Here is a 22360-nt window from a genome sequence, read left to right on the forward strand (position 1 = left end):
GTGTGTGGGTGTGCATATTTGTTCCTCTGCTGACTTAAGTATATGTCTATGCTCTGTGTGAGTAAGTGTGAGGAAGATAGTGTGAGTAAGGATGATGGATTGCAAAACCTTGGTCTAGTGTCCTTGGGGGTCACTAGGGTTGTGCAAGGTAAGTTCCTATTGGCCATCTGGTTCTGAATTCTAATTGGTCAATCCTTCTGCTTTGGCTGCCATGATGCTTACAGGCTGCTCTTCTCCATCTTCATTATCAGTTTTTGCCATCCTTCTCAAAACCTTTTTAACCTCTACTGCTACCACACACACACACACACACAGACACACACATTCTGGTATTTGACAAACAACACGAAATGAGGCATGTTGTCAAACAAGACCACATCACTTCAGACTGCCAGCACAGCTGTTCTCTCAAAAGAGAGGATGGCAGGTTTCATAACGAGTTTGGAATGCTACAGACTCACGACTGTCTCTCTCGCATCCACACTGTTTAATCTCCAACCCACATGAGTGATCAAAGCTTGTTTACACACCACTCCATGGTACGATTAGAGGTATGGAAGGAAGTGTTTCTTCTGAGCGCTGGCATCACTGAGGCTTTGCTTGACAGTAACAACATTTTTAGCATCTTAAACAATATGTTTTGTACTGCACATCCGAATCAAATTTAACCAGGCCCAGCTGAGCTTTGTTTTACTCGGCTGCTTCTGATGAACACCCACCATTTTATCATCCTTGAGCATATTGTGAAAATCAGTGTGGGAAGCAGCAACAGAGCTTGGATATTGTACTAATCATCATAATAATGTTCAACAAGACTGTAATGGTTTCCATACTTTTGTTCTTCCTCTGTGTTCCTTTCTCTTCTTCTTCCAACTCTCCCTTACTCTCTCAGCTCGTGAAGAGTATGTTGCCACTTTCAAGGGCTCTGAGTACTTCTGCTATGACCTGTCGCCCAACCCCATCCAGTCTAGCAGCGACGAAATCACGCTCTCCTTCAAGACGCTGCAGCGCAACGGCCTAATGCTGCACACCGGCAAATCAGCTGACTACGTCAACCTGGCACTGAAAAATGGTGCAGTGTCACTTGTCATCAACCTCGGCTCTGGGGCCTTCGAGGCCTTGGTGGAGCCTGTCAACGGCAAGTTCAACGACAACGCCTGGCACGACGTCAAGGTCACCCGCAACCTGAGACAGGTAACCAGGCAACAAGAGATGGATTGAGCGACCGAGCAGAGAGGACAGTAAAAATAAAATTAGTTACGATATAGGTAAGCTTTGAATAAAAAAATAAAGGCACATAGGGAAGGACAAAAAGTCAACAAGGGGGACATTAATAAATGGATGGAGCATGTTTGGATTTCAGTTGGTAGTAGAATGATTAGCAATCAACTAAATGTTAACTAGCAACAATTTGGATTCATTCTTTAAGTCATTTATTAGACAAAATGTGGGCATTTTCTGCTTTTCTCTGTTTTACATCATTTTGAAAATCTTTCGACTGTTGTTCAGACTAGATTCTAGTCTAGACCAGGCTATGATTTTTAAGATGATAAAATTGTGATCGGCATGTTTTCTGACATTTTATAAACTATAATTGATCTATGGTTAATTTGAAAAACAACTTAAAAGACTAATTTAATTTTGATATTATTTGTAATCCTAGGATAAGTTGCTTATTAACTAGTTAACAGAATTATATAGTGAACCACGATGTCTGCTGCACATGTTTCAGTGGCAGTGGGCAGCAGTCGACAGGAGCTAATGAGTCTAGAAATTGTTGGTCAGTGGTCTTTTGTCCAGCTGCAGTAATACCGTGGTAGGAACAAGAGGTTTTGGTCTTAGTTTACAGTGGGTTAACAACAAGACCAGCACAGCTTTCTGCTGTAGGTGAGTTCTTTTTCAGTTGTGTATGAGTGAGTGAGTGAGTGAGTGAGTGAATGAATGAGAGAGAGAGTGAACTAGAAAACACTGAGGGTCACTCAGGTGCTTGTAGCCCACCTGTACTCTGCCGTTTGCCTGTTTGTACTACTAACTTGACTACTAACTTTACTAACATGCTAGTGAAACTAACCACCATCCATGGAATGATTCATTCTACTAACCTAACCTGTGCCCTTCTCCTAGCGAAACCACTCCAACCAACCTACTAACCTCACCAGAGGCCTTCTAGCTTTCCTTTTTTGTTCCCGAAGTTGTTCTGTTCACAGTTTTTGTTTTCCTTTCTCCCCCTCTCCTACAAAGCACTCAGGCATTGGACACGCTATGGTAAACAAACTCCATTGTTCGGTAGATATCATTCTAATTGTTTCTTAGTTTGGGTTTGCCCCGTGTCTATTTCCTTTTGAACCATAGACATCAAAACTAAACCAATAAAAGGATAAATGCGGTTGGTAATCTTTTATGCTTAAAGCCCCTACCCCCTTTGCCAACCACTTTTTTCTTTAAATCCTTTTCCTCCTTTCTCTACCGTTTTTTTTCCCACCACATCATTCTGTGACATGTAGGCGTGTACTGATTGGCTCATCCCTCACCTGCACGCAAATGGCGAGACCCCTCCCCTGTCCTGCATGGTGTGACTCAGACTCCCTAACCCCTCTCTGACTGGTTGTAAAATGGAAAGAGAGATCCCTCCTTCCCCTCTTTTTATTCTTTTTCTTCTTTTGAGTTTTTGTCCTCCACTCTGCCAATGCATGTTCTCCATGATGTCCCTGATTCATCGTGTCCTCTGTTGTTGTTTTTTTATCTACTGTGTCCTCTTTGCAAGTGGTTGCATGCAGAGAGAGGAACAGACTGCATGCTTATATATTTGTGTGTGAGTGTGTGTGTGTGTGTGTGGAATGAGCCGTAACCCATCTAACACCTGTGCGTGTGTGCACATCAATATGTGTGTGTTTGTCTGTGTGTCATCTCATTCAGATTTGCTGATCTAACAAACCCCCCTGACCACTAACTAACACCATCATCACAACTCACCCTAACAACACAAAAACATAACATCATCACAACTACTAACAGCATTGAAATCATTACCCTAACCTCAGTAACCCAACACAGCTTGGCCTGACACAAGTAACACTCTGTGGCTGCCAGCAGAGCAACTACAACTACTAACAACTACTAACAAGGAAAGTAACAAATACTAACACCTACTGTATGGCACGACAAAGCTTGTGGATTCTTTACTAACACCTGACTTGCTGGGCAGGTCTGCTCAGCTGTGATAAAAACCACCAGTGAGAAAGAACTTACTGTAATGGAAAAGTAAACATGAGCTTTATGGGCAGTCTGACTTGATCAGTAATGTACTGTAGAAAATCAGGGTGATAACATTCCACTAACTGTGACTTAAGTGACCAAACGATTGGCCAGACGTGCTACTTAAAGGCCCCTATACAGACTATTACACAGCAGAATGTGCTAGTTAGATTATAAGAACACCAGTGCCAGTGTTACTTTAGTTAGAGCATTGAGACTGTTACCATATTAAGATGCAAATCAAATTGCATTGTCTGCGCTAAAGAGAAAGCAGTTTAAAGTCTGTGGCAGAGAAATACAGAGGAAAACTTTTTATATGAAGTTTACACTATTGTACATAGAGGATGAGTCTAGCCTTTTAATGCAGCACTGCATAGGCTGTGTTGTGATTCTGTTTTTCTAAATTCCATACACCGCAGTGGCTGTAACAGAGTGTTTTTGAGTGGGTGCAGAAACTCAGAGTCCACCAACGGACTCTTGGGGTAAATTGTTATTAATCACACACCAGATCTAGTTTTCATTCTGTGCACCTGCTTATCACAGGCAGAAGGAAGCAGACCACGTATTCTGATTCTGAGTATACAAGTGGTAGATGGGGCTACAGAGTGTATTACTAACTGTAGGCTGAGTAACCAAGTGCCATTTAGCAGGGCAAAACAGTAATGACCAGCAAAGTGAACGTGCAGCATTACTCAATTACACCACACAGTTAGCACTAATCCAATCACATCAGATCATTCTCAGCAGTACAACTGGCCAATTCCCAAAACCAATCAGGCCTTTCTCCCACCAGAATGCATACACATTGGTTAACAGCGTAAAGGGGGCTAATTTGGCTGGTCAGCGCCTAGCTAGCGCTTAGCGCTGCCTTTGGTGTGAGTATATAGCGTGTCCTTTCCCTGTGCTTTGTTGTGTAGGTGACCATCTCTGTGGACGGTATCCTGACAACCACAGGCTACACCCAGGAGGACTACACCATGCTGGGCTCAGACGACTTCTTCTACGTGGGAGGGAGCCCAAGCACCGCTGACCTGCCCGGTTCTCCAGTCAGCAATAACTTCATGGGTTGTCTCAAAGAGGTGGGATGATATGTAGACACATACTTGGAAAACATATTTGACATAATTGTTCTTATGCTGAATGATGTAAAAAAAATACCAGTATGTTAATATCATTATTTACCTCTTCACACACACAAATGCTGGATATTGCAAATGTGTGCAAAGTCACAAAAATAGTAAATCTGCATGTAAAATTATAGCTACATCATTAAGTATGTTAGTTTTTAACTCCAGGTGCTATAAATTTAGACAGAATGAGTACAGATATTATCTCCCCATGATCATTTCTTCACAATATGAATCCACTAAAAGTGGAAGTGAGGTGAATTATAATATTTAATTATTGCTCTGTGTAGTTCATGCACTCACTGTAGAGATTTTCTTTACACTACATAGTTTTGCGAAACACTAGTCTTCTTTTTCTGACTTTCTTTCATTATTTCTGTCTTCCTCCCTTATTCTCTCTCCCTTTCTGTTATGCATCAAACATTTTACACACACTATCTTATAAAGCAGACACATGCACATACACATAGAAATATTTTCATTTGGCAGACCCACACAAACAGTCCCAGACATACACACAGCCTCACTAGCATCAGAGAGAATCAGTGATGAGTGTCGTTGAGGGAGTAGATACAGCACTAAGCACTAACATGCTAATTAGCTACGCCACAGAGACGCTCCATCCATCCGCTGTGCTTGAAATGGGCCACAACGCTGCAACAACAAAAACTCAGATGCCAAACTGATGGAAACATACCAATACACATGCATGTCCACATAAACACAATCTTAGCATGTACACACAGCAGTAATGTACAAATATCCCTGTAAAACACAAACAAGCAAAAATAGTGAAGTATAAATAAACATGCAGATGCATGCACATCACATGATGCAACAAAACTCTAAAATAAATTCTCACATCCATTATATACACACCCTGTCTGAGTCTCCCTTTCATTCACACAGATTCACACAGAGGCATAAACAAACAACCAAACAAGCCAACAGATGATGTGCCAAACAGAGAGCTATTTGTACCACTGGTGAATGCACTCTGTGTTTCATTAAGACTGATGGTGTTTAAACGAGGCTGCTGCTGTCAAAGTGAACACTCTACTGGCACATTTACATATTTAATACGATGCTATGATAATCCATGTGAGCAAATTAAGATGTATGCAGTGAATCGTACATGAATGATCACGGCTGTAGCTGTTTTGTGGATTTGATTCGGCATAGGCACACTTTTCCAAAACACACCCACATGCCAGCACAATTTTTCACACTTTTGCAGCATTTATTATATTCAAGAATCCCCATCATTGCCCTGCACACAGACACAAAAGCACATGACATACAAAAACATTTTAAAAAGAGGTGAAAAGCAAATGCAGAGGAGAAATTCAGTGAACTTGCTGAGTTGCTCACAGGTCATAGAAGCAGGTCTGGATTTATAAAGCAGAGTCTGTGTGTGCATGTCTCTCTCATCATCAAAATGCTCAGCACAAGCACACTCCTTACACTCATTCAGTCAGAGAGCATACTGGTTGAGGGAAAGGAAGGAGAGAAACAGAAAAAGAGAAAAAGGAAAAAGTAATCATGCAAACGGCAGGCACATATTAAGAAAAAATTACATTGGTGCAGCTTGCACTTGGTTAGTACAGCTTGTACTAACCAAAAAATGTGTTGTCTGGGGTAATAAATGATGGTATATATGATATATTAAAAACTTCAACATTATCTTTTTTATTTCTGAGAAGGTTTTCAAGTCTTATTTTTTTTTTTTTTTGGCTTATTGTAGTTGGTAATATAACACTATACATACTACATAGTAGCCTAGTCCAGTATTTGAAAGGGTGTACATGTATTGGCCAAAAATGACAAAAGAAAAATGTTTCTTTCTATTTAATCTAAATGTGAATTCATGTTTTATTCTTTTCCCTCAATCCCCTCCCCTGAAGGTGGTGTACAAGAACAATGATGTACGGTTAGAGCTGTCTAGACTGGCTAAGCAGGGAGACCCAAAGATGAAGGTATGTGCGTTCAACAGCATGTATGACTTCAGCCAGCTGAGACATTGTCCTCTTCTGTACATAACACAGAGATTGTCTTGTATCACAATTTCTTTTCAGGCCTAGTCAGACTTGTACTGTAGGGATTTTAAGTAAATAGGATTATATTTTTTAGAGATACTGGAAACTTTTGTCTTTTAGTCAATTTACAGCTGAGAGTTACTGTTTGTTAATGTTTTTTTAATGCTTGAACCCCTAACTGTTTATTTGCCTTCTACCTGCCCCAGGTAAGTGGGGTGGTGTCCTTTAAGTGTGAGAGTGTGGCCACACTAGACCCCGTGACCTTTGACACCCCAGAGTCTTATGTGGCACTGAGCAAGTGGACGGCGAAAAAGGCGGGATCCATCTCATTCGACTTCAGGACCACAGAGCCAAATGGGTTGATGCTTTTCAGCCATGGCAAACCCAGACAGCAGCAACGCAAGGACCCACGCACGCCTCCTACAGTCAAGGTGAAATCTTTAATGTTATGATATTTCAGTCTGGACCACAGAGATTGACAGACTAAGAATTTCTTGCCTGGCAGATTTAATTCTGTCCACTTACAATCCCAGATAGTTGCCAATAAATTGTGTCCTTAATCATCTGACCATCCATAGCACCACTGGAGTCCTGATTAGCTCTAAAAGATTGTGGGGAAAAAAAGAAATGTAGAAATCTTCATACCCCACAAATCAAAGATGGATAGGAAGTTTCCATTTGCGAGAATTAAATAAATATCAGTTTTCTGTTCTTTGTAAGTCATAACTAACTAATTTCCACAAAAATTGAATGACAGTGCTCGTGGACGCTGATTATAAATGGTTAGATTGAAACCCAATCATTTTATCTTAACTTGCATCTATAATTTTTATTACTAGCCATCAATGTCTGTGCTTTTACAGAATACTGATGCTGTGTCTCTTTTACAGGTGGATTTCTTTGCCATTGAGATGCTGGATGGACATCTGTACTTGCTGCTTGACATGGGTTCAGGAACCACCAAGACCAAGGCCATCGACAAAAAGGTGAACGATGGAGAATGGTATCATGTGGACTTCCAGAGAGACGGACGCTCAGGTACACTCAAAGCGCTCTTAACTCTGACGCTAACCCTTTCCGCAGAGGCTGATAAGAAGGATGTGAAGGATAATGAGTAGGCGAGATCATGCCTTTTATAGTGAGCACCAGCCTAGTAAGGCCATTTAGCTGCCATCTGACTGCAGTTTGTATTTAATTCAAACTGTGGTTATAGCATCTGATTTTAAATGTGCTGTCGAAATGCAGTAGCAATGTCAAATAGACTATAATGTGTTGATATAATTATAGTAACACTGAGACTGCAATTGAAACAATTGGTGGCCTGTTTCTGTTCCAACTGGTAGTGCTGTTTTTGTTGAGGCCACATTTGCCACAAACCCATGCTCCCTTTGTTGTTGGTACATACATAAAACATGCACAGTGTCTTTTGTTGTCTTTAATGCACGTTACATCCTTTTCTAGTTTGTATTCTGTCCCAGTCCTTTGAAAACTAAAGACAGGGTGAGCCAAATGACTGAAATAATACATATACAGTACATGTTTTTTTAGGTGTTTAAGAGTGATACCAACCTACAGTAATTAAAGTTTTCATGTCAGTATTGATTACACTTAAGAAATCCATAGTAGACGTCTTATCGGGGGGGCTGCTCTTTGTTTACTGTAACTCCACTAATGTTTGAAAGTACATGATTAATGATTTATTGGTGACAAAATGCTGGACATAGCACTTTTAAGCCAGCATGGATTTAAAGGCAATAACCATTACCTGAGGCCTGAATAGTTTTGGATTTCTGTTGCTCTGTTCTGATTATAGCAGTGATGGCTGGTGATGATGAGGAGGAGAGATACAAAAAGAGGCAGGAGGATGATGATGACAGTCATAGGAGTGGTAGTGTTGATGATGACAGTGGTGATTGTGATGAGGATCTTCACATTGAAGGTCATCTTGATTACTGAAGTTGTTCTGATGTCTTGCGGTGTATTCAGGAACCATCTCGGTGAACAGTTTTAGAACAGCATACACGGCTCCGGGAGACAGTGAGATCCTGGACCTGGATGACACCTTGTACCTTGGAGGACTTCCTGAAGACCGAGCTGGACTGATCTTCCCCACAGAGGTTTGTGTGTTAATGTTGTGTCTGCATTTTGACATGACAGTGTTCTGTGTTCTTACAGAATAAAAATTAATCATTAACTGAGAAAATAATCAGTAGAATACTCAGTAATTAAATAAATCATCATTTGCAGCCATGTGTTTATTTTATCTGTGCTCATCACATCAGATATATTTTCCAATTATTTAAGACAAGAATACATTTGATTAGAGATTTTCCCACCATGTTTTGCTCTGTTTTCAGTAAGATGTTGTCTAATTTGTCTTTGCTGGTTTTTTAGTTGTTGTCGGTTCTTTAATACTGGGATGTTACAGGCTAGGTAATAATTGTCTGTTATTATTACTGACCGCAGAAATGAAGAGCACTGTTCAAGAGTAGAACTGCAACAATTAATCAGTTAATCAGTTGACTAAAAACAAATCATCAGCAACGATTTTTGTAATTGATTAAATCATTTTTCATGAAAACTAATGACCCCAACTCCTGAAATTGACAGTTTGCTCCTTTTCATGATTTTTCATTATAGTACAGTAAAAATCTTTGTGTTTGGACTGTTAGTCAGACGACCCATGGATCATCATTTTTTTATTGTTTGCTGATGTTCTACAACCCAAACAGTTAACTAGCAGATTAACTAACAATAACTATTAGATGCAATACCAATGAAATGGAACAATACATTTGGGGTTTTTAACTTTTCAAAAAGTTAAACTAAATAAGAGACATGGTAAGTAGACTTTAAAAACTAATTTAAGGTTCATTGGAGCACCTGATTTATGCAAGTTGATAAACATAAATATACAGCAGAATAAGAAGTTGACAAAAATCTTTTCACAGCAAAAAATAGGTGAAATATAATTTACAGCCTCAAGTTAAATTGTTACATATTCTATTGTTTCTGTTAATTAACGAGGCTTCAGTGGAACTAATTCAAGACTGCTGACCTCTTCCATAGGTGTGGACGGCTCTGTTGAACTATGGTTACGTGGGCTGCGTCAGAGACCTTTTTGTAGACGGGCAGAGCAAAGACATTAGGCGGCTGGCGGAGGCCCAGAGGGCAGTAGGGGTGAAGCCTTCCTGCTCCAGAGAGCCACCCAAACAGTGCCTCTCCAACCCCTGCCAGCACAACGGCATCTGCAGGGAGGGCTGGAATCGCTATGTCTGCGACTGCTCTGGGACAGGGTACCTTGGACGCTCTTGTGAGAGAGGTGAGAATCACAGGGTCGGAGAGGAACAGGACGAGAGTAACACTTCAGTTGGAGTTTTAGCAGCTTGTATAGTAATTGGCATAAATGCTGAGGTAACATTTTCACAATAGAGATGAGTAAACTGGACCATTACAGCCACCAAAGAGTAATATATATATATATTACAAAAATGAATAGTATGTCAAAATAAATGTTGCAAAATACAGTTAGAATGAAAGCTTTGGTATTTGCTTTGGCTTGAGAACATTGTGTAATATCAAATGAGTGACAGAAGACAGATGGTATGCACTGGAAGGTTTTATATCCAAAAATACCTCCATCAACTGTGAAAATATACTATGATCATATTGGGTAATAAAATTTTTATTCATTACACCTTAAAGGGTTTTTTTCCTTTAAAAGAACTATCCTAACAGATCATCAGTTTGAGAGGTCTTACTCTGACGTGTGCTATAAAGGTTTAAAAATTTATGGCAGATAAGAAATATGACTAAACCATTAGTCAAATAAAAAATCTTGCAAATGTAGTTTAGGTGGGTTTTATTCTCCACTACATCCCTGGTGAAAATGAGATCAACAATGAGAACAAGCAGAGTCCTGTTGCTAAACAACAATAACAATAGTGCAAGTTCTCTATCTTTGGCTTTTATTCAAAATTACACATTTTTGTGTAAAGGTGAGGGTAGTAATACGGAGGCTGGGAAAGGAGAGTACAGTCCTTTTGGCCTGTTCTGGATGTAGAGACTGGGAACCAATGGTAGAGGAAATGTGCAGAAAGCAGGGAGCAGGATCTGTGACAGAGGAAGGTGGAATCACCAGGCTGGAACCACCATATGACAGTAGGAGATGAGGAGGAATATTAGACAGGAGTAGAAAATCAGACAGAGAGAGTTATGAGAAAAGTCATGAATTCAGACCTAGAGAGAAATGGAAAAGCGCAAAGATTGGCAGAAGGACTGATACAGGCCTGTTGAAAGAACTGAGATGGAGTCAGACAAGGAGAAGAAAAGAAATGTTTGTGCCACAACTGCTGACGCGTCTCAAGTAATGATTGTACTATCATCTAACAGGAGATATACATACACACACACTTTCTGAAGGGTGTTGATATGAAAATGGTTTATTTCACAGAGCAAACATCTGGAGTGTATGTTTATCATAGCAATGCAGCCTCTCTCTTGCTTGCTCCCAGCTCTGTCTTGCTCTCTGTATCTTTCTTCAACCCTCTCCGTGTGCATTGATGGGTCACTAACTGGTAGTTCAGTGGATTAAAGGAAGCACAGATGGAGAAGCAGATGGAGAGAGTGATTGGCCATGTTTACGCCTTCTACCTGCAGTTTTTCCCTCCCTTTTTGTCCTCCTCATTCTCTCACTCTCGCCTTTGTTCCCCCTCTTTTCTTTAATGAACGAAGATGGTCGCCACACTCTTGCTCCTAGATGAGTTTTTATTTTCTAAAGACCCTTAATGCACACATTTATACTGACAAATCTTAACCAATTTTTATTTTCTTTTTTCTTGCTGTTTGGGTTTCTCTGTGGAAGCCATTTTCTGACAAACACATAAATATGCTAGAAATGATAACTTAATTTTTCCATTAAATGTCTAAAATCACTTCAGCTAAGTCGGAAATATAAGCTACATTGTCAAAACATTAGATATGTATACAATTTTGACATACTGGGCAAAAAATATAATGACCTGTGAGATCAACTATTTGTGTCAGAGAAATTAAAGTATTGAAACAGTTTTGGTTTTGTTTTGTTTTCATGGCCTTATTGACAGTAAAAACAATATAGAATATCCTCATCCTTACCCTTTTCCTATTTATTCTGTGTGTAGGGCACAATCTGATGTGCGCTTCAAGCGTTAAATGATGTGACAGTGGTGTGCATTGCAATACAGACAATTATTTTTTTCTTTTCCTGGCAGACATGGGCTTCCATACTTCTTTCTCTTTAACCCTCCCTCCTCTATTTGCCTGGTAGTGAGTCAGGTGCCATGGTGAGGAAAATTTAGTCAGCTGTCTCCCTTATCAGAATTGTGAGCACATCTCTATGAGTGTGTGTGTGTTCAAGTGTGCTTGGGCAGGGGTGTATGTGTGCCTGTTAGTTATGTTATCTGTGATATAACACGCCAACCATCTTCTTTTTTCCTTAAGTTAATGAGGGTTCATTTGCATTTTAGCCAAGAGCTGTTCTCCCTTTCTCCCCCTCCCTGCTCTGTCTTGCTCTGTCCCTATTTTCTCTCCCCCTGCTCTCACTTTACTAAACCCTCCTCTGTTCACACTTAAATTCACTCACTTATTCTGACATGCACGCACACACATACACACACTATCTCTTTCCCCCCTTCTCAGCTCATCAGTATTCATGAGGCCTCCCTCTCTTCCTGTTCTCTTGTTTTTGCCTTGGCTCCAACCGTCTCCCACGGAAACAGTGAGAGTGAAAGAGAGAAAACGAAAGAGGAATGGAGTGGTGAGATATAAGAAGAAGAGAAGAAGAAAGCAGGAGGATAGGGCTAGAGACATGGAGAGTGTGTTTAGCTTTGTATGTAATTGTCCAATAAAAAACAGAGTCCTCAGAGGTAAACAGTTTAGCAGTCGGGGATTGGCCCCAGCAGGTAGCAGGGAGAGAAGATTATAAATATGTAAATGAATATGCAAAAGACATTAAAGTGGGATCACCTGAGCTTGTTACATTATGACTCTGGGGTCTGGGATGTCAGCGACAGTGGCTAACACACTCAACACCGTGCATTCTGATTCTGATAATAGGGCCAACCAACCAGCTGTGGCTATTTTTACACCCTTTTTTGTAAGGTGGAGGGAGTGATGATGAATTAAGGGTGGAAAGTGATGGGATAATTTTGGAGGAAGCTGGTTTTGAGTTTCCACATGACTTGGCAGGGGAACAAGGGAGTGTAACCACGCTGCAACGTACTGTGTCATTTTTAAATCTAATTCACTCAACATCAAATTGCCTTTCTGTCCTCCCACCTTATATGTTTTCTCCTTGTCAATCATCTTTTCTCTTTTCTTCTGTTTTTTTCTCATTCCACCCACTGCTCTCCCCCACCATCATATCTGCTTTGCGTTTGCCTGTCTTTCACTTGTTCCCTCTCTCATTTGCCTTGTCTGTCTCTTTTTGCGTGTCTTGTACAGATGCAACTATCCTGTCGTATGATGGAAGTAAGTTTATGAAGGTGCAGTTGCCTGTGGCGATGCACACCGAGGCGGAGGACGTCTCACTACGCTTTCGCTCCCAGCGGGCCTATGGCGTTCTCATGGCAACCACATCTCGTAATTCTGCAGACACACTTCGTCTGGAGTTGGATGGGGGCCGTGTCCGACTCACTGTCAACCTAGGTACACGCATGAACACAAACATGTAGATTCTCAAACATTATTTTAATTACCTGTCAGGGGACTGCAACTGATACTGCCCTATTGTCTATTTCTTAGAAATGTCAGTAAATGTTGATTAATAATTTATTGTCCATGGATAATAAACTTATATTGCACTCTTCATTATTATTCTGATCTGATCTTCCAGATTATTCTCACTCTATTCATGACATGAGTATCACAGGTTTTGTACCATTTGGATTGGATTGCATATAAAGCTTATTTTTGAATACACACACAACATACATAGTCGAAGGTTAGTGGTTGTTGTTTTCGTGTTGAACAGAGGGTCAAGCCTCAAGCTGCATTCTCTGCTCACTCCCAGTGGACCTGTGCATCCCTAACACCTTCAGCAATCAACACAGAGGCTCAAAAACTGTACAAACACAAACACACAGACACATACACAGAATATACTACACACATAACCTGTGGGAAAAGCACATCCTTCTAATTTTTGTAAATTTCTTTTCCTCAGTTCAGCTGGCAAACACATTGCCACCCTCACACTTTCACAGTCACAGACTTTTTCACATGAATTCATGCACATTCACATACCAATACACGCATAGACTGACTGAGGGGTGCATGTGTTGGTCTCTGGTTGTCTGCAGCCACGTCGTTTCTGTGGTTGACGCCACACGACACACCAAGCCATCATGGGTAAAATAATAATAATAATGATAATAATAATACTACAGGGCCTGAATTCTCAACTGTTAGTGGAGATTTGTGCTCTGGATGGGCGACAAAAATTATGGGATGTGTTCAGTGTCCTCAGACAGACTGAAACACATGACCCATCTCAGTCTCCTGGGGCTTTTGATTGGTGACTGAAATCGTCGCTCAGGCCAGAGCAGCCACTGAGCACGCTGCTCATGGTGGGACTCACCACTCTCCTTAACAAGTAACCGTTCAAAGTAAAGGTCCACTGCTCATCATCCACCAAATTTCAGATTTTAGTCCTCATTGGCTAAAAATCAAAGTCTGAAAAATTGCTTTTTGCTACACACTGTTGTAAGAAAATACAACTGTCTAGCTTGAGGTCAGTGTGTATTTTCTTAGCAGTGTGTGTGTGTGTGTGCATGTATGAATAATATAACTGTGCAGGGTGTGTCGATGTGTGCGTCCCCAGGGCGTGGAGGGTATGTGTATGTGTGCAGCATTAACCCTCTGCTCTGCTCTCCCTCCAGACTGTATCAGGATAAACTGTACAGCCAGTAAGTGATCCTCCATCTCACCTAATCCCCCTCCCTCCTCTTTCTCCTCTTCGTGTGTGTGTGTGTGTGTATGTGTGTGTGCGTGTTTGTGTGTGTGCTTGGTAGTGTGTGTTTTTGTTATCATGACTATTTTTCACTCTCTCTGTCTTGTCAGTCTGTCTCATAATAACACCTCATTTAAAATATCATTGCACCGTGTGTCTGTGTGCATATATGTGTGTGTGTGTGTATGTGTGTTGGACAGGGGAGGTGCACATATGCGTGTTAGTATCTGCATGTTCAGCTACACCACAGGAGTCGTGCAATTTTTGCTGAGGGCCAAGGTTTTCCAGGTCGGCCATTTTAGCAGGGAAGGATAGACGGAAGAGAGTCAGTAGGGGGTTGAAAGAAGGTGAAAAAGAAGAAGAAAGCAAAATCTCAGTATAAGGTGTTCAGGTAAAATTAGGTGTGTTAAGAAGTGGCGGAGTGGTAGCTGGTGGATTAATGCAACTCAGAGCTGCAGGCTAATTAATTCTCCTTCATGTTGGAGACAAAAGATGTGTTGTTCTTCTGCTTCTCTGTGAGACCTCCATCCCAACATGTGTCTGGTTGCTTTTATTGTTTGCTTGTTGTTTCTATAAACTGTACATAAGAGATTTGTGTTTAGTGTTTCATTCAGTGTGTTTAGTGTGTGCCTGTGTGTGAGTGCCTATACATTCTGTATTTTTTCACTGACCATCTGTGTGCGTGTGTGCGTGCGTGTGTGTGTGTGTGTGTGTGTTTTCTTGTGAGAGAATGAGTGTCTGTGTTTCTGTTCATGCTGCTGTGAGTAGAACTGAAACCCTGATGGGGTTTAATACCCTCACGCGCAGTTTTGCTCTGTCACGACCACAGAGAAAGTGAGAGAGAGCGAGACGAACGTTCTGACAGCAAAGAGGTGGTGAAATGGACGACTGCAGTTGCCATAGAAACCCTACTAGCCACACAGCGCTGTTGCTATCCCGCATGTCTCTTGGCCAATTTTAGACCGGTTGTCTCAATGAACATTTCAGTAGGCAGCCACTTTTCTGGCACACCGTGTGCATACAATAAATTATACATCTGATATTCAAGGGGGAAGAAAAAATTTATTTAACAGCCAGGCGCTGCTGAAATCAGTCCACTCAGCAGTCAAATAAAAGCCTCAGCATGGGAGAGGTTTGAGGCTTATCTGGCAGAAAAGCAATTTGTTATTTGGAGCTAATGAAATATAAAACGCTTTTTGTCATTTTGTTTTCATTATGCTGCTTTTATAATCTCCAGTCGCTTATGTCATTTGACTTGAATTGTGTTTCCATTCCCATAAACAGTCCCTCTTGTCTTTCTCTTTGAACCATCTTGCCTTGTTGACTTTTGGTTCAGCAGCACAGAGTGCAGAGTGTCTGATGACTGCGAGCAGCTCAACATTAAACCTAGCTCACTGTGCCACTTAACACACTGTTAAACACTAACTTAAAATAGGTGCCCCTGTGTGTGTTTGTGCCTCTCTCTGCTCCCAGGTTGACACAGATCACTGCCTCACCCTTACATCAGTCTGCTCGTTCTTTGAGTATTTGGATGCATATGCAAAAACACACACATAAACTCACACATACATAGACATATTCTCTCCTTCACTCAGTGCTAGGCAGTGATCCATGGTAACAGGATGAGATGCTCATGCCCGTAGCACAGCTGAGTCTCCTCAGGGGAACCCTGTGTCCTCTCTAAATGCACAAAACACTCTTTTAGCTTTGAAAACACATGTACATGCATTTCACACTGCCATATCTATTTTGATTGACTTCCCATAATAAATTATGCTTTTATATCTGCCTGCCAGTAAGGCTCACTCTTCCTTTACTTCTCCACCTTTGTGTGTATGCGTGCCTGCCTGCCTCCCTGAGTGATGTCGGCATCCTTGACATTTTCTGCAGCAGAATCTGTTCGGGTCAGTTTACTTCTCACCTCCCCCATCATTACCTCCAATAGGTCACTGTTAGCAGACACACTCACACTCCTGAAACCAACAGGGCTTGGAGAAGGGAGTGGAGTTATACGTATGTGTGTAGGGAGGGCGTGGATGTTGCGTTCAGGGTTGGTGGGGTGCTTGTAGGGAGTAGGAGAAAAGGACACTGAGGTTTTAGGAATAGTCAGCCTGTCAAATGTGTGCAGACAACTATGTGAAGATATGAGCTGGTAGATGGGCAGAGACAGAGAGAGACATCATGAGAGGACAGCTCAGCTTCTTTCATTCTGCCACACATCAGCACCTTGGAGAGCTCTCTAATGTTGCTCTGTGTGTCTAGTGCCACCATGAGGCTCACTGCTGTATTACACTTGGAACTTTACAAGAAGATCCTACATGTAGGCACAGAGATTAATATATGTTATAGGAGTTTAGAAGTCAAGGGGGTGTGAATGTGCTGCCTGTGCATGCGTGGGTAGTAGGTGGTCATCATGGTGGTGTGATCTGTCCACAGATGGATTGTCTCAGCGTGGGCCTGTTGTGACTCACAGTCTCCATCTTAGGTACCCGTGGCATCCATTTATGTAAATCTTTCTGTCTGTGTCACATCATCTGTCTCACTGGCGTATCTGCAAAGAGACCTGTCTGTATCTGTGGAGAGAGTATGTTGACATGAAGGTGTTTGTCTCCCCAGGATATGTATGGTTCTTTTTTCCCTTTGCTATTTCCCTCCATTTCCTCACTTTCTTTTAATTCAACCCACCTGGCTTTCTGCTTTTCCTCCTGGTTCTCGCTTTCTGTCTCTGTCTTTCTACATTTCTGTCTCCTCTTTCTCTCAATATTTGTCTTTTTCCACCATTCTGTGCATAAGTTAATGGTGCTCTGGGCTATGTGTAGGTAAAGGCCCAGAGACCATCTTTGCGGGGTCTGGCCTCAATGATAATGAGTGGCACACAGTGAGGGTAGTCCGGCGTGGAAAGAGCCTCAAACTCACCGTGGATGACCTGCAGCCTGTTGAAGGTAACCACAGCAGAATAGCTTAAATCTTTTCCTTATAAAATGACCCCAGACTCTACCCAGGTCTTGAGTTGATGGCCAGACTTGTGCACACTGCCTGTATTTTGTATTGTTTTATATATGAAATTCCTGGTTGATTCTTTTTTTTATCTAGTACAAGACCAGCATTAACCATTTTATTAATTTTTTGAGAACTTCAGTACATGTGTAAGTGAAAATAATCATTCTGTATTATGATTATAATTGTACACCGTGGTGCTAGTATTTAATTTGCTATTAGTATTAGTGTCTGGTGCATATTGCTAGCAGTATGTGACTGTTACAGTGAAAGAGGAATTAGGATTAGTATTAGTCTGAATATTGAACAAATTCACTTGAAACCCAACCTCTGAAGTTTACCCCCACCACCAGGTCAGATGGCAGGTGACCACACCCAGCTGGAGTTCCACAATGTGGAGACGGGTATTGTGACGGAGAAGCGCTTCATGCCTGCTGTTCCCTCTAATTTCATCGGCCATCTTCAGGGTCTGACTCTGAATGGCATGCCCTACATTGACCTGTGCAAGAACGGTGACATCGACTACTGTGAGCTCAACGCTGTTATTGGTTATAAGACCATTGTGGCTGACCCGGTCACCTTCCGATCACGCTCCAGCTTTGTCACATTACCCACGCTACAGGCCTACTACTCCATGCATCTCTTCATGCAGTTCAAGACAACATCCCCTGATGGTCTTATACTCTACAACAGGGGAGATGGCAATGACTTCATAGTAGTAGAGCTGGTTAAAGGGTGAGCTGGACAATGTACTTTGTATAAGATTTACATTATATGTGTCAGTGCTATGTCTTTACATTAAATCAAAAATGTATGCTCTTTTTACTAGGCTTTATAGTTAACATTGTCCTTGATGAACAAAAAAGAAAAATCTTAATTCTAAGGCTGAAATATCAAATATGAAAAATGCAAAAAATGCAAACTCAAGCAGCTCTTTTTCTGTTCTTATAATTACATTTCTACAAGATAGATTATAATGCCCTGAAGTGCATGACCCTGTTATTCTTAATCATAAAGCTGATTAATTTGCATTCTCAGGTCTCACTCGTTTAACCCATTTCTCCCTCCTTTCCTTGTTTGCTTCAGCTACCTACACTACATTTCTGACCTAGGCAATGGAGCACACCTGATCAAAGGCAGCTCTAACAGTCCTCTAAATGACAATCACTGGCACAACGTGCACATATCCCGGGACACGAACAATCTCCACACTGTCAAGATTGACACCAAAGTCACTACACAGACCACCATTGGTGCCAAGAACCTCGACCTAAAGGGTATGCACCAAAATACAAACAGTTTCAGTTACTGTAGGTGTATGAAAGGGATGCACATACTTGATGGTCTACACGTTCTTTTGTACAAATAAACTTCACAAAATGTGAATGTATATTACTAAGTGTTTCTCTTTTATGGGGCTTGTGTGCTGGACAATTATTGTCTAACCTTTAGAAACAAAGTTATTAATAGAAAAATAATAGCTAGATTATTCAGTAATGAAAATAACCATTACTTGCATTCATATTTCAGTCTGACAAAAAACTAAGGAACTGTGAATGGTTTGTGAAGCTGCGATTGATTGTGTTGCTCATCACAGGTGACCTGTACATCGGGGGCATCTCCAAAGAGATGTACAGAGACCTGCCTAAGCTGGTCCACTCCCGGGAGGGTTTCCAAGGTTGCTTAGCAACAGTTGATCTAAATGGCCGGCTCCCTGACCTTTTGGCTGATGCCTTGGCAACCATGGGACAAGTAGAGAGAGGCTGTGAAGGTGAGGTGCAAACACACTGAAAACACTAGTGGATCTGTCCAGGTCTCATGCCCCTTCTGCTTTTTCTTTTAGTTTTCATGCTCTCTATTATAAGCAAAACCCACTAACCCAGCTTTCAGTTTATTAGATGTAGAGTTTACCTCTTATTACTCATCTCCTCCTCAGTCTTTCTACACATTGTGCTTTCTCTCTGTTCCACTCTTTCAGCAGTTCACAGGCATCTGTGTGCATTGACTAACCATCTAACTTAATTTGCTTGTTTGCTTTTTTGTTTGGCTGACAAAAGTTACATTGATGAAAGCTGACTTGCAAGGTATATAGCTTTGTGTGTGCATGTGAGACATGTGAGGGTGGCAAAATGTGTGTATGTGTGTGGGTGTGTGTTCTGTATGTGTGTGGGTGTGTGTGTGGGTGGGTGTGTTGAAACTACCCAGTGATGTCCAGTGTTGTGTGGATCCCAGTGATCCAGAGTCAAAGGTCAGAGGTGACCTGTCCTCTCCAAGCCACCATAGTGACTTCATCATACTAGTAACATTACCACTGCTTGACTTGACCACAGCTCCACTACCCAGGTGGCCAAGTAGCATGCTTTCTAACCCCTCCTACCTCCCAAACTTACTTCAAAACTTCATTTGTGAATCATTTCACACCCTTTCCTCCATGCTTCATGTTAGAAGTGCAAAATGAGAGAACTAAGTTTAGAGCTTCGCCCTTCTCCTTCTGTGTGGTTTTAGCACGAGGCAGAGTGAGTATTTACACACAGCTGAAGAAAGAGTATTGAGATGAAGGACTTTAAACATAACTCTGCCCTAATATGTTTAAATCCTCCTCCTGTCCTTTTTCCATTCATCTGGCCTCACCACCTGCATGTTGTCAACATTTGGCTCTTTCACCCAGTGACACAGATTTCAGTTTGGCCTCACTTCATTTCATATGCATAATCTAGCATCTTCTGTTTAAGAATGTAAGCCTATCCATAATATCATAGTCTCGCAATGACTTGTTTACTAATACTACTAATCATAACATCATTGCAGTACAACAGTCTAGACAGCCAACACAACTGCAAAATCTTTCAAAGATAATACAGACTAAAAATAACCATACTGTACAGGCATATTGTTTGTGAACACACTAGGCTCAAGAAATGTCTGTTTATCTTCTTTTAATTCGTACACCCTCTCATTTCAACCCATCTCTCACTGCAGGTCCTAGTACTACCTGTCAAGAGGATTCATGTTCAAATCAAGGAGTTTGTTTACAGCAGTGGGAGGGCTTCACCTGTGACTGCAGCATGACTTCGTATGCAGGGCCGCTATGCAATGATGGTGAGTCGTTTATAATCTATCTCAGACCTGGGTGGATGGCAGAACCTTTAAGCCTTTGTTTTGTATGCAGTGCAGGATCGGCATTTAGATCCATCCAATCAAAATAGTATTGTAATGGTGACCCCTGAATACTACTACTAATACTAGTAGGTGTCGTTTTGGGTATAAAGATCAGGGAGCATTAGGGTTAAACATGCATTTATAGATGTTCTACACACTATTTCCTTTGTCCTATTGTCTCTGTGTGTTGCACTTGGATGATTTGGTTATAAATACTGAATCAAAGCATTTTTGTGTGTATTTTAGGAAAGCCACCACGTGAGGGCACTGTCAACTGTTGATTGTGATGTAGCACAAAAACAGTACCAATGTCAAAGTCTCTCTCTTGAACATTTAATAATATCACATTTACGTTTTCTGGCTTTAGACACTAAATTATGCTCAGAAGGATACATAATGGTTTTGCAGTCAACCAGTGAGTCAAGCAATTACGAATTGTTATTTGTATGAGTCAATTGTGCAGTTGTATTGAGAAAAAAATGATTTTTCAGTCTGTAGGAGGAACAAGCAGAAAGTGGAAAGCCAGTCATCTGTGACATTTTAAGGTTTTTTATTATTATTTTCTAAAATGCCCCTTGTGTATTAAACCTTTAGAAAACAAATAGGCAGTGGTACCATCTGCAGTAGGGAATTTCTGGTGATAGATAGCACTATCATGTTTGCAATTATACTTTTTATCTGTGCGGACCAGCTGGGACCACTTATATCTTTGGCCGTGATGGAGGCCTGGTGGTTTACACGTGGCCCCCTAATGAACGTCCCAGCACCAGGGCAGACCGGCTGGCCCTCGGGTTCAGCACCCAACAGAAACACGCCATTCTTCTCAGGGTGGACAGTGCGTCTGGACTGGGCGATTACCTTCAGCTGCAGATCGTAAGTACACATACTCATATTCACACAGAAAATGTGTACCTGAAGTTATTTATCAATTTTCTCTTACCAACAGAATTTATATTCAGATAAACATGCTTTATGTATTTACTTTATTTAACCGGAAAATCTCATGAGATATAAGGTAATTGTCCCAGTAGCCACACTTGCTGTAGGATCTCAATTAGTGGTTAATTTCAAAAGAGAGACTGGTCAGCATTAGTGGTCATTAAAATAAATATTAAATGTCATATCTTTTCATTAAAGCATCACATAGAAAATACTGCCTATACAGCAGGCCTGCATACTATTACCTGCTGTAATTACTGCTCTCAGCTCTTAAAAATGTGTTTTTGTCAGCTGGCTGTAACCATAACACTGTGTGGTTGATCATTCCCTTTTGTTTACTATGTAGAATTGAAGCTAAATCAAAGAAGCATCTGAGCTCCATTCGGACATGTTTTGTATTTGCATAAGTGAAAAGTCAGCATCTTAACCAAGCATGAGTTCTAGTACATTCCAGGTTTTCAGTTTTACAGCTGGCCACTGTTTGCAATTACTTAAGATATGTCACACAAGCAGGCACAGAACTACTCACATACTGAAAGTTTAAAGTTTGGACAGATCAAGGAGAGACCTGGTCTAAATGGTCTAAATGGTTCAAATAGTGCTCTAGCATTGCACACATTTGAAAAGTAGCACCTACATTGTCCTACACAGTGCAACTTGGCCATGACAGATCAGTCAGAAAGGGTGTGTTATGCTTATGTATTGGCAAATGCAGCCTCCGGCTACTAGCTACACAGACAGATGAGGCACGAGGCCTACAGGCTGGTAGAGTCAGTTCTTGCTAATGCCACAGTCCCAGAGTTTTTTATTTTCAAACTTGTAGTCTTCAGATCCAACCAATGCCCAACCACCTGGGG

At 41.2% G+C, this 22360-nt stretch overlaps 1 protein-coding gene across 3 annotated transcripts in view; it reads left to right on the forward strand.

Moving 5' to 3' along the window:
- nrxn1a (neurexin 1a) overlaps positions 1-22360 on the forward strand; it is a 51404-nt gene that overhangs the window by 17485 nt on the left and 11559 nt on the right. For 2 of the 3 annotated variants that reach the window (XM_026315231.1, XM_026315229.1), the window contains 16 exons: positions 893-1194; positions 2242-2265; positions 4173-4334; positions 6287-6358; positions 6625-6849; positions 7309-7456; positions 8405-8535; positions 9488-9740; positions 12902-13105; positions 14338-14364; positions 17228-17350; positions 17759-18140; positions 18492-18682; positions 19003-19176; positions 20385-20504; positions 21256-21437. In XM_026315231.1, the coding sequence (XP_026171016.1) occupies positions 893-1194; positions 2242-2265; positions 4173-4334; positions 6287-6358; positions 6625-6849; positions 7309-7456; positions 8405-8535; positions 9488-9740; positions 12902-13105; positions 14338-14364; positions 17228-17350; positions 17759-18140; positions 18492-18682; positions 19003-19176; positions 20385-20504; positions 21256-21437 (2720 nt within the window). Of the gene's footprint in view, positions 1-892; positions 1195-2241; positions 2287-4172; positions 4335-6286; positions 6359-6624; positions 6850-7308; positions 7457-8404; positions 8536-9487; positions 9741-12901; positions 13106-13201; positions 13216-14279; positions 14290-14337; positions 14365-17227; positions 17351-17758; positions 18141-18491; positions 18683-19002; positions 19177-20384; positions 20505-21255; positions 21438-22360 lie in introns of all 3 variants that reach the window. The other variant, XM_026315232.1, reaches the window with a different exon arrangement.

Source organism: Mastacembelus armatus, chromosome 19 (genome assembly GCF_900324485.2).
Source record: "Mastacembelus armatus chromosome 19, fMasArm1.2, whole genome shotgun sequence".
Lineage (NCBI taxonomy): Eukaryota > Metazoa > Chordata > Actinopteri > Synbranchiformes > Mastacembelidae > Mastacembelus > Mastacembelus armatus.